Source organism: Canis lupus, chromosome 5, assembly GCF_011100685.1.
Source record: "Canis lupus familiaris isolate Mischka breed German Shepherd chromosome 5, alternate assembly UU_Cfam_GSD_1.0, whole genome shotgun sequence".
In the NCBI taxonomy this organism is placed as follows: domain Eukaryota; kingdom Metazoa; phylum Chordata; class Mammalia; order Carnivora; family Canidae; genus Canis; species Canis lupus.
In genome coordinates this window covers 31,627,432-31,640,478 of record NC_049226.1, presented here as the reverse complement: position 1 = coordinate 31,640,478, position 13,047 = coordinate 31,627,432, and the positions used below count along the sequence as shown (strand labels likewise).

At 40.5% G+C, this 13,047-nt stretch overlaps 1 protein-coding gene across 3 annotated transcripts in view; it reads left to right on the top strand.

Annotated features, from left to right (window-relative positions):
- RABEP1 (rabaptin, RAB GTPase binding effector protein 1) overlaps window positions 1-13,047 on the top strand; it is a 101,582-nt gene that overhangs the window by 57,486 nt on the left and 31,049 nt on the right. For all 3 annotated transcript variants that reach the window (XM_038536474.1, XM_038536473.1, XM_038536472.1), the window contains 4 exons: window positions 582-785; window positions 2,797-2,957; window positions 7,144-7,263; window positions 12,122-12,257. In XM_038536474.1, the coding sequence (XP_038392402.1) occupies window positions 582-785; window positions 2,797-2,957; window positions 7,144-7,263; window positions 12,122-12,257 (621 nt within the window). The remainder of the gene's footprint in view (window positions 1-581; window positions 786-2,796; window positions 2,958-7,143; window positions 7,264-12,121; window positions 12,258-13,047) is intronic.

The following is a 13,047-nucleotide window of genomic DNA, read 5'->3' as shown; positions in this document are numbered from 1 at the left end:
TCGTACTACTACTAATAAGCATTTTCAGCAAGTTGTTTTAGCATTAAAGCAACCTTCTGAGGTGGCTGTTCTTAAGGCCCATCTCATAGATGTGGAAACCGAGGCAGCAAAAGAGGTCAAATAAGTTCATTAGCCAGTGAGTGAAAGAGCCTCATTTTAACTGTAAAGCTATGTACTTAATTGCTGTCTGGTTGGATAATTAATAAGCAATGGATTTGTGATACAGTGCATACCTTAAATTTTATCTTTATTAAAATAATTTCATTTTGGGGGGCGCATGGATGACTCAGTCAGTTGAGTGTCCGGCTCTTGGTTTTGGCTCGGGTCATGATCTAGCAGTCTTGGGATCAAGCCCTGAGGCAGGCTCCCTTGCCCTCTGCCCCTCCTCCCACCTGCATGCTCTCTCTCTAAAATAAATTTTTTAAAAATTTCGTTTTCTAAGATAGCATGTTAAAATTTAATGCTTAATTTCTTCTTTAGGATGTTAACATCATAAATGTAATGCTTTACCTCTTCTTTGGAAGGTCAGCCTGGTACAGGCAAACCCTTGGTTAATGGAAAGCCTCTTACTTTCTCCCCAGAGGACCTGAAGAGGCAAAATGCAGTGTTGCAGGCGGCGCAGGACGACCTGGGGCACCTGCGCACGCAGCTGTGGGAAGCCCAGGCGGAGGTGGAGAACATTAAGGCCATCGCCACGGTCTCTGAGAACACCAAGCAGGAAGCAATCGATGAAGTGAAAAGACAGTGGAGAGAAGAGGTGGCCTCGCTCCAGGCTGTGATGAAAGGTAAAGACGAAGAACGTTCGATTTGTGCTGCGATTTCCCAAGATCGCTGCTGCTAATGGTGGACAGCGTTTTCAGAGGGTCTTCAGCTGTGGCCTGAGTTGACGTGTGGCTGTATGCAGGAGTGTCGTCAGGGTGCACTGTGCTCTCTGAGACAGGAGAAGTCAGTGGCATTGGTGGGGCTGCCGTTTGCCTCTGCCCCGAGCCGAGTAGAGGAGGCCTACTAGGAGTGTGGATGGGGCTGCAGCGCTGAGCCATGGCTGCGTTCCCCTGCTTTGGGGGCCCGGCTGGGCGCTTGGGTGCAGGGGGTGGGCAGGGGCACCGGGCTGAGTCCTGTCCCCACTCATGCTTCCTGACCACCCCCCAGTCCTGTGTGGCCATGATGTCAGAGAATTGCAGGGAAGACTCTTTTCCGTGGTAGAAAGGCATGGGCTAGAATAGACAGGCTGTCTCGGCTGCAGGCCTGTGACCTGGGACTGGAGGAAGAGTAGCAGTTGAGCCTGTCTGCTGTTGGCACTGGGGCCCCAGTCACTGCCTGTGTTTCTGACCAGACGCCAATGAAATGAAAGATGTTGCCACTAAGCTTTGGGTTCCTGGAATATATTAAGGTTTTATTTATTCATGAGAGAGACACAGAGGCAAAGACACAGGCAGAGGGAGAAGCAGGCTCCCTGCAGGGAGCCCAATGTGGGACTTGATCCCAGGACTCTGGGAATGTGCCCTGAGCCGAAGGCAGATGCTCAACAGTAGAGCCACCTGGGCGTCCTTCGTTTAATTAATATTAAAAATGTGAAATAGTGGTGGCTTTCTCCCCATCTAGGCACTTAGGTGTCATTTTTGCTTTTTGTGCTTTCTGAAAGAAGAGCCTGTATTTCCAGGTTGGTGGCCATCACCTTGGGGTGGCTGTAAGCTTCATGGTACCCGATAACCATGGCTTACCCACACAGGAGTCCATTTTTCCCACAGAAGCAGCAGTCTGGAGGGAGGGACTGTAGGCTGGTTACAGTGCTTCCACGACATCACCAACGTCCCAGGTTTCTTCACTTCTTCCATCCCTTATTGTATGGTTTCAACTCCATTCTCCTTATGGCTGGAAAGTGGCTACTCCTCCTCCAGTTACCCTCAGAGAAGCAGCAAACATTTTGTAGAAATCTCCAGCACATACACCCCCTCTCATTTAGTCAGGTGTGTGGTTACCCATAACTACAAAGGCAGCTGGAAAATCTAGTTTTTAAGTTGGGCCACTGGCTTCCAAAACAAAAGTGGGATTTTGTTGAGGGGGGAGGTAGTTAGGGGCAGTCAGCAGTGTTTATCCCATAATGCCTTAAGATTAAAGATAAAGCCATTTACTAGCGACTGTATAGAATTTGTCTCAGTTTAGAATCCTCAGTTATAGTAAACTATTCCAGAAGCATATCCCTTTTCTCCCTCCTTCAGATAGTTGGATTGGAGTGACAGTCCATTTGTCTCAGGAGCTGAAGTGTAGTGTCGGGAGGTTGGTCCCAGCTCTGAATTCCAGCTCTGCTGCTCCCTACTTGTGAAACATTCTCTGGCTAGAGTGTCTCACCTCCCCTGAGCTTTCCCCATCTGTGAGAGACACATGGCACCTGCCTGCCATGAAGATTAGAGATGGTTTAAAGCCCTTAGCAAAACTGCACAGAATAAGAACCACAATTCTTTTTTTTTTTTTTTTAAGATTTTATTTACTTATTCATGAGAGATAGAGAGAATGAGGCAGAGACAGAGGCCGAGGGAGAAGCAGGCTCCCTGCGGGGAGCATGATGCAGAACTCAATCCCAGGACCCCAGGGTCACGACGAAGGCAGATGCTCAACCACTGAGCCACCCAGGCATCCCAAGTACCAGAAATCTTAACTTTAAGTTGTTTCACATAAATTAGAAGATTTCCAGAAACTAGGCATGATCTCCTTATGTAACTCCTTTTAAAATTTCATTGCGCCGGAACATTCTTCCTTAGAGCGCTCAGACTTGCCATCTGTGGTGATGTTTTGTAGAAACAGTCCGTGACTACGAACACCAGTTCCACCTGCGGCTGGAGCAGGAGCGGAGCCAGTGGGCGCAGTACCGGGAGTCCGCAGAGAGGGAGATAGCCGATCTGAGGAGGAGGCTGTCCGAAGGCCAAGAGGAGGAGAATTTAGAAAATGAGATGAAAAAGGTATGAAGGAATACACTTGTCTGTAGGAGTATTGACACCCGGATGCAGGATGCCTCTTCTGATGTTACTGTGGCAGTAGGCCGACGTTCTTGTTTCCTGTTGGATGGATTCTGTGGACGCACCCCTAAATGCAGTGCTACGTGGCCTGACTCACTGACCCCTCACATCCACGTGGCTGACTCCCTCCTCATCTTCATGTCTCTGACCGAATGTCTTGGCTGCATGAGGCCTGTCCTGACCACTTCCCCCCACACTTGCCATAGCTCTGATCACCTTATCCTGTTGTCATTTCTCTTTTTCTGTAGCACAGATTTCCTTAGAGCACACACAGTGTTCCCTTGTTTGTTATATTTGTTGTTTGCTCGCTGGAACGGGAGCCCCCCAAGGGCAGGAGTCTTGTTTATTGGAGTATCGTATACCTACCTACAATAGTGTCTAGCACAGTGGTGCTGCATGTTTATCGAATGAGTGTTGTTGCCAGGTGAATGTGTCTAAACCACAGCTTTAAAACAGATGATTTTCTGTCTGTCTCAGTATATTGTGGTTCCTGTGGGATAAATGTACCGCATGCTGTGCTTGAACACATTACCGTAGATGCCTGAACAGAGCGGCTGAATAGAAGGTGCAGTATTTTATCATTGAGAAAATTTAAAAAGCTTTCCCGTCAGTGTGATTATATGAACTTTTCCTTTACTAATGTAGGTACATTCATATACTTTAAGTTACATATTCTATAAAATTAATAAGTGGAATTTGATTTTTAAATTTCATTTGGATTATTTTCTTTGGCTCCTAACTCTTGGTCCATACAAGAACTACTTTTGTGTATTTAGAAGATTAATGTTTATAATAACACAAAAATCATTTGAGAACCCAGTACTCCAAATAGAAGCTTTAAACACAAATTGTTTTTTTTGTTTTACCCTGTTCCAGGACAAGACTAACTGAGCATGTCCATGAGAACCTTACAGTGTCTTCTTGACCATAGAGTTACTTAGTCATCTGACGGTGTGGTCCATAGCAAGCCGCCATCACCCCCTCCAGGTGTTGGACATGGCTCATGGTTGATGCTGCCACTGGGAATTTTATCCTGAATCTTAACAGGAGATTGCTTTCTTTCTTTTCTTTTCTTTTCTTTTCTTTTTTCTTTTTTCTTTTCTTTTCTTTTCTTTCTTTTTTTCTTTCTTCCATTTATGATAGTCACACACAGAGAGAGAGAGAGAGAGAGAGAGAGAGGCAGAGACACAGGCAGAGGGAGAAGCAGGCTCCATGCGCCAGGAGCCCGACGTGGGATTCGATCCCGGGTCTCCAGGATCGCGCCCTGGGCCAAAGGCAGGCGCCAAACCGCTGGGCCACCAGGGATCCCCCTGTTTTCTTCATTTTTCTGATACATTTGTATCCATGATTTTCTCAACCTGAAACTTTTTGTCATTCTCAAAATTTATTTTTATTTTATTTTTAATTTTTTAAAAAAGATTTTATTTATTCATTCATGAGAGACGGGGGGGGGGGCAGAGACACAGGCAGAGGGAGAAGCAGGCTCCATGCAGGGAGCCCGATGCGGGACCCGACCCAAGGACCCCAGGATTATTATGCCCTGGGCCGAAGGCAGGTGCCAAACTTCTGAGCCACCCAGGGATCCCCCTCAAAATTTATTTTTAAAATAAATTTTGTTTTTTTGGATGTTTTTTGATTTATAGAACCACTGTGAAGATCATACAGAGTTCCCATATATGCCACACTCAATTTTCCCTATTGGTAGTATCTGTTGTTAGTGGTACATTCGTCACAACTATTAAACCAGTGTTGACTCATTATTATTAACTAAAGTCTATGCTTTTTATTCTGACTTCATTAGTTTTTACCTAATGTCCTTTTTTACTGTTCTGAGATCTCTGGCACCATACTACATTGCATGATGCCGCATGTATCTTTAGGTTCCTCTCGACCCTGGCAGGTTTTTAAATATTCCTTATTGTTGTTGTTTAAAAAAAAAAAAATCTAAGAAGGTGATTAATAAAATGCAACACCCAGGCATGAAAACAATTCTGAGAAAATTCATAAAGGAAGGCCATTTCCTCTTTGTTTATCAGAAACGAACCTACAATAAATATTGTAACTGATACGGAATTCTTGAAAGCTGTTTCCCTGGAAGATGAAGCACAGAGGATGCCAGCTTTTATGTCTTCTGTTCAGTATTACACTGAAGGTATAGGCTTGGCAATAAAGTAGTAGGAAAGAAAGAAAAAGTCCTAAGGATCAACTTTTAATCCATAAAATCATTATATGTGGATTATACTTTCTTTTTTGTTTTTGTATTTTTTTTTTCTAAATTTTTTAGACTTTTAATTCCAGCATAGTTCACAGTGTTGTGTTAATTTCAGGTGAACAGTATAGTAATTCAGCACTTCCAGGCACCACCCTATGCTCATCACCACAAATGACTCCTTAGTAAGTTTTCCTTGTCTTTATTGACCTTTCTGACATTTAAAAAAATCATCTTTACAAGTTTTGTTTATAATGATGTGCAACACTTGTGGAGTCATCTTTGCATCAGTAAGTAGCTCCATCTGTGTTAAATTCTTTGCTTCCCTCCTTTTATTTTCCTCCTGATTTTTATCAGCAGGCCTCTGTAAGTATCCCAAATTAGCCTGAACTGAGGGTATTTTAAGCTCCGAGGTCTTTTCCAAACAGGACTTAGTTAAAAATAAAATAAATGACAAAATGATTCTTTAAGAACTGGAAAACAAAGTGAGTCCTCTTTTCTCCCTCAGAAAGGTGAGAGAGATGGTTTTTGGGGAAATCTCCACTCCACTCATAGTTGGACATATATGATATTTTCCCCACCATGAACACTAAGGATGAACTTGAACTCTTTTAAATTCAGTGAATAAGCTTGATTTTCATTTTAACTAGCAGGGAAAGAGCTAATTTTGTGAGTCTACCTTTGTTTCTGTGTGTGTGTATATAGTACACACTATGTAGTATGTATATAGTATATACATACATATATGTATGCACATATATATGTTATATACACACATTTACACACATGTATATATACTAATATATACACATACGTATATACATTATATACACATTGCACATACATGTGTACATATATGTATGTATTGTATATACAGTATAAATAATGAAAATCTAGTATCATGAGTTTACTCATTTATGGATATTACTTTTAATCCGTGTTTTTGAGAATGAAAGATAGAAAGCAATATAATAGTTTTAGGGGTCATTCTTTGGTGTTGTTTCAATTAGATATCAAAAGTAAAATAATATGTAAATTACTCTTGAAAATAACTGAGATGGAAGCTTTTTTATAGCAATATAGTTTTCTAAAATTTTAGAAAATACACTGTTCTATTTATGTTTAAAAACTAACCAGTCCTGGGGATCCCTGGGTGGCGCAGCGGTTTGGCGCCTGCCTTTGGCCCAGGGCGCGATCCTGGAGACCCGGGATCGAGTCCCATGTCGGGCTCCCGGTGCATGGAGCCTGCTTCTCCCTCTGCCTGTGTCTCTGCCTCTCTCTCTCTCTCTCTCTCTGACTATCATAAATAAATAAAAATTTAAAAAAGTTTGTAAAAAAAAAAAAACAAAAACAAAAACTAACCAGTCCTTTCATCCAGCCATTTCATAAGAAATTATGGTTTCATGAATTTAGTGACCAGAATTATGAAAATTAAAGTATGTGTGTTTCCTTTTATATATATGGTCTTTTCCAATTTAATTAATTGATATAAAAAATCAAATTTGGCACAGTGAATCCATTTTTTTTAAAAGATTTATTTATTTATGATAGAGAGAGCGAGGCAGAGACACAGGAGGAGGGAGAAGCAGGCTCCATGCTGGGAGCCCGACGTGGGACTCGATCCCCGGATTCCAGGATCGTGCCCTGGGCCAAAGGCAGGCGCTAAACCGCTGAGCCACCCAGGGATCCCCGTGAATCCATTTTCCTACTTACTCCCAATTTTTAAGTGTAATATTTGAGAAAATTGTGATGAAGACTTGACTAAAATTTAGAGTCTTGCAACATTTGAGAATCCGACGTGGTTCAGGTAATACAGCACCCAGTAGGCTTACTTGTGCCAAGTCTAACATGTACAAGCCAATGTTTCTTAGAAAAACAATGATCCAGTAAGTTGTAGCATTTCATTCTTTTTAACCGTAGGCCCAAGAGGATGCTGAAAAGCTTCGGTCTGTTGTGATGCCCATGGAGAAGGAAATTGCAGCTCTGAAAGACAAGCTGACAGAGACTGAAGACAAAGTGAAAGAGCTGGAAGCCTCAAAGGTCGGGAGATGTAGCCTGTTCCTTCACCCCAGGGCCCTGACCTAACCCTATGAGAAAAGTTAGAGTCACTGAGGGCATAGGAATGTAGAACGGGGAAATATGTCCATGATCCTAATAAATGTAAACTGATAATTACCTACTAAAATAGATGGGATTTTAAAAAAAAAAATCTAAATTTATATTGCTTATAATAGATACACCTGAAATAAAACTATAATATAAAGTTGAAAATAAAGAATGTTTAAAGATATGCTATCTAAACTCTAACACAAAGAAAGTTGATATAGTAATTGTGATATGAAGCATTTAGGATGTAGGGAAAAAAGAATACCAATGGAGGGTCCTTATCTAATAATCCATCAATAGGATGTGACAGTCGTGATTGAATGTATCATATATACTTTGAAATATGTGAACTAAAAGGGACGGTCACAAGGGGAAATTCATGTTCACAGTTACAGTAGGAGATTGATCTTTAGCAAGTGATAGTGTAAGCAGAGAAAAATATTAGCAGGAATGTAGGGGTTTTGAGCAATCTGATTAATAATTTAGATATAATAGACCTACAGAAACCTGAACCTGAGAAAGAGAGACTGCATCTTACATAGTAGGGCATAGAATTTCAGACCTCAGCATTTATTAGCTGGAGACCTTGAACAAATGACTTAATCTTACTGTGCTTTGGTTTTCTTAACTGTAAAATGAGGATAATAGTACCTTCCTCATAAGGCTATTAATAGGATTATATAAGTCCACACGTTTAAAGCACTTAGGATAGTGAATGGGATAAAATAATTGTTAGTTTTAGGTACATTATGCTTTTCATAGTGTCACAAAGGAAGTGCCAAAAAAATTTGAAGAATTGTTATGCAGACTCAAATCTCTGACCACAGGTTATTAAATTATTTATAGTAAAATGGTAGCTAAAATAAAATGCTTGGAATGAAAGAAAAACTCATGAAAAAGGAATTAAAAAATATTTAGTATTTTGAATATTTTACTCAAATCTAAAAAGCAAACAATAGTACAGACAATATGAATACAAGGAAATAATATGCCTAAGAGAAGAAATTAGTAAAATAGAAAAGCAAAAGAAAAATTGAGAATGCCAATATAATGCGAAAAAATGGGAAGCCTAGTAAGATAGACAAACCTACATTAAAACTAATCAGGAGGGCTCTGTTGGTTGAGCATCTGGCCCCTGGTTTCAGCCTAGGTCATGAGATGGAGCTGTAGGTTGGGCCCTGCCCTGGTCATGGAGTCCTCTTGAGATTCTCTCTCCTTCTCCCTCTGCTCCTTCCCCTGCTCTTTCTCTCTAAAATAAATAGATAAAATCTTTAAAAAATAATCAGGAAGACTCAAACCATTAGAAATGAGAAGGGGACATGACTACAAATCCAGAGAGACTTATAAGTAATACATACTGTGAACAGTGTCACACTAATAAATTTGAAATGAAATAAATTTGATGAAGTGAAAACATTTCTGATGAAAGATAATTAGCGAGAATTGTCTCAAAACTAGGAGTGAAAGTAGGAACTGCTAGAGAAAGTAAATTTATATCCAATCTTCCTTTCTCCTGTTTCCTCTCCTCCAAAAGACATTAGACTCCACTGGTTTTGCAGGTAAAGTTTTCCAAACCTGGAAAGAGATACTCCTTACACTCTACAAACTCTGTTAGAGAACAGAAAAGAGGGGATCCCTGGGTGGCTCAGTGGTTTAGCGCCTGCCTTCAGCCCAGGGCGTGATCCTGGAGTCCCGAGATGGAGTCACACAGTGGGCTCCCTGCATGGAGCCTGCTTCTTTCTCCACCTGTGTCTCTCTTTCTTTGTGTCTCTAATGAATAAATAAAATCTTAAAAAAAAAAAAAAAAAAGAACAGAAAAGAGGGAAATTATGAGATTTGCATAATTTCATTACAAACACAGAGAGTTGAGCACTTGGGTGGTTCAGTGGTTGAGCGTCTGCCTTCGGCTCAGGGCATGATCCTGGGGTCCTGGGATCGAGTTCTGCATCAGGCTCCCCACAGGAAGCTTGCTTCTCCCTCTGCCTGTGTCTCTGCCTATCTCTCTGTGTCTCTCATGAATAAATAAATAAAATCTTGAAAAAAACCACACACACACACACACACACACACACACGTGGTAGAAGGAAAGGAATTCTAGATCTGTCTCATTTAGGAATACAGAAATAAAAATTTTCAACAGTGTAGTTAAAAAAAAAGACATCATAACCAAATAGGCTATGTTCACAGGAATTTAAGGAGGGCATGTCAAGGGCATGTCACCAGAAAATGTAGTATAGTACCACAGGAGAAGATGATAAAGGAGTAATCTATTCAGCTTGGATTTAGAAAGGCATTCAATGAATTTAAACAGTAACTTAAGAGCTATTTATCAGTAGCAAACATCATAATCAATGAGTGTTTAGCAGCCTTACTACTAGTGACAGGAGCACTGAGGAGACCTGTACTCTGTGATTTTGTGCAGGGGGTGGTTGTGGTCCTGGACAATGCAGCAAGATGAGATGCAGAGACGGAGTGTAAGCACTGAATGGAAACAGGGAAACTGATGATCGTTCATGTAGAAAAGCCAGAGAATGTACCAACATCTTGTTAGACTGAGCAACAATTCAAGAAAGTTGTTCTGACAAGATCAACATACAAAAATAACATTCTCCAGTAATCTATCCAAGTAAAGAATATAATGGGGGAAAATCCCATTTATAGTAGCAAAATCAAAAAAATCCCACAAAAAACCTAAAATCAACTCTGTGTTACCTGAAAATGTATCTAAACAAAAATGGGTAAGATCATTATGGAATACATTATGATGAAGGTCTGAGCTTGTGTGTTCCTGAATGAGAAGATAATGTATTAGACAGCCCGGGTGGCTCAGTGGTTTAGTGCTGCCTTCAGCCTAGGGCCTGATCCTGGGGACCCAGGATCAAATCCCACATCAGACTCCTTGCATGGAGCCTGCTTCTCCGTCTGCCTGTGTTGTGTCTCGGCCTCACTTTGTATGTCTCTCAAATAAATAAATAAAATCTTAAAAAAAAAAGATAATGTATTATAATGTATATCCCCAAATTAATCTATGATTAATCTATAAATTTAGAATTCCACTCAAATCCAATAGGGTTTAATAAGGAACTTGGTAAGTAGATCTCAAGATTCATACAGAGAAGCAATGTACCCTGAAACTCTTCCACTTTCAGCTGCTGTTGTCAGGTTGGAGACTCAGTTGACAATTTGGGGATTCTTAGGGTCATCTTTCCCTCCCTTTACTTTGTCCTGTGTTGATGCTGATACCACGGATGTCCATGGAGGCTGCTTTCAGAGTTTGGCCCCACACTCCCAACTATCACTTTGTTTCTTTAGTTTTATTATTTTAGTAGCTTTGTTGTTAATGTAAATGGAATTCAAGGAAATTCACAGACTGTGCCACCACTGCTACTATTTTCCCAGAGTTCTGCTCAATAGCTTTTGAATGTAAGAAACTCACTGATTTTTGAGTCAGATATTTATGCTAAGAAGTGGTAGTGGATGGAGTTAGTGGTTGTGTACCACCATTTTATGTCTGCTGTATGGACTCTGGTTGTCATCAGCTGAATTCCCAGCGGCAGGGAACATGCGTCACAGCGGCCAGCACCATGTCACACTTGGTTAGTCTCTTTGGTTGGCTCACAACCTCCATTGCGGCATCACATGGCGCTTCCATGGTCATTGTAGCCTGTGCCCAGTACTAACGTCTTGTGTTAATGGTCTAGGAAATAAAGACCACTGAAAACAGATTAGCCCTCATTTGCAAATTTGAAGAAGTAGGAAGTTAAAAGTCATGAAATTAACTTTGAAAGTGAAGTTAAACATAACCATTTGAAAAAGTTGACGTTAATAAATGGCCAAAATGGAGATGCCTGGGTGGCTCAGCGGTTTAGCACCCGCCTTCTGTCCAGAGCATGATCCTTCCATCCAAAGCAGGATGGAGTCCCTCATGGGGCTCCCTACAGGGAGCCTGTTTCTCCCTCTGCCTGTGTCTCTGACTCTCTCTTGTCTCTCATGAATAAATAAAATCTAAAAATAAATAAATAAATGAAATAAATGGCCAAGATTTAGGACAGATAATGTATAAGACAAGGTAAAGCAAGTGATTATATATTCACTCTCTGGGGCAAGATTGCATTTTATTTTGGTTATAACTCTTTCAGATATTAGACTATCTTGTTAATATTTGACTATTATTAATGTTAAACAGAAATAAGGCATTTACAAAATGTTTTTAAAAAACATTCCACACTTGCCTTCCAGTTTGTGTTTATTACAGTATGAGGCTAGTTATTTTTCCCATTGTGACTTCCTCTTTTTTCCTTTGAATATATATATGTATCTGTGAAAATGGGTCCTTTTTATAAACTTAAGGCATTTACAGTTACCAGAAATAAAAGAAAAGCAAATTTACAAGGGTATGGCACTACTTTTATCTTTAGAAATTAATTACTTTTAGAAAACCCCCACAACAACTCAGGGTTACTGAGAATGTGATAAAATAAGCCCAAGTACATGTTCTTCTGGGAATACAAATTAGAGCTAGCTTTTTGAGGGCAAGGTTACATGTGATCTCCGTTGTGTGTTTATTCTGGAGATATTATTATGGATGATTCCTACTATTAGTCATGTTATTTTCCTTATTTTCTATAGCAAGTATGTGTTCTATAATTAAAAACTGTGTTAACTTTTAAAATTTTATGTAAAATGTAAATATGAATGTAAATTATTTTCAAGGCACATCCAGAACTGACCAGTATGCCTAAAGCTGAAACTGTTGTAAGTTTCAGTTTCACAGAATTGCATTTTGTTTCAGGTTAAAGAACTGAACCATTACCTGGAAGCTGAGAAGTCTTGCAGAACTGACCTGGAGATGTACGTAGCTGTTCTGAATACTCAGAAATCTGTTTTACAGGAGGATGCTGAGAAACTTCGGAAGGAATTGCATGAAGGTAAATATATATTCTGTGTATTTTTAGTCTCAGTCTCAATTGATACTGATTAAAAACAGTAACAAGTCTTAGACTCTAACTTGTTAATGATTCACTGTGAAGCTTTGCAGTGGGTTCAGGTGTTCTAGTGAAAGGCTGGAGCTATGAGATCTCCTGAAGAGATATGGGTTGTAGACAGTTCCTCTCTCCTCAGGGACCCCAGGAGTAACTTGACAAGGCATGAGAGGTGGGCAGAAAGACCAGAGGGCTGGGAAGTGCTGGGGAAACTGTGTTTGCCCCCAGAATCCTTTTAATGGAGGTAGATTAGCAAGAGTGAAAATAGGACAGAGGACAGATAGTATATTCTGGTGGCCTCAAGTAGCATCCCTGTTTATAAGGGTCTGTTTTGATTTCACTAGGCTGGTAGCAGATTTGTACAGAAATTGATTTCATTTTCCCTGGCCTGGGGGAGAAGGCTTATCTTTTCCCCATTAACATAAAGATAGACTTTTGTCTTCAGTTCTGCTAGTGAGTCTTAATTATCTGGGGTTCTTAACCTTTTTGTTTCGTGGACTCTTGGCAATCTTGTGAAAACTCTTAGGATGCTGTTTTTTTTTTTTTTTTTTAAGCAGCTCAGTTTTTATTTTTAATTTTTTAAAATTTATTTATGATAGTCACAGAGAGAGAGAGAGAAGCAGAGACATAGGCAGAGGGAGAAGTAGGCTCCATGCACCGGGAGCCCGATGTAGGATTCGATCCCGGGTCTCCAGGATCGCGCCCTGGGCCAAAGGCAGGCGCTAAACCGCCGCGC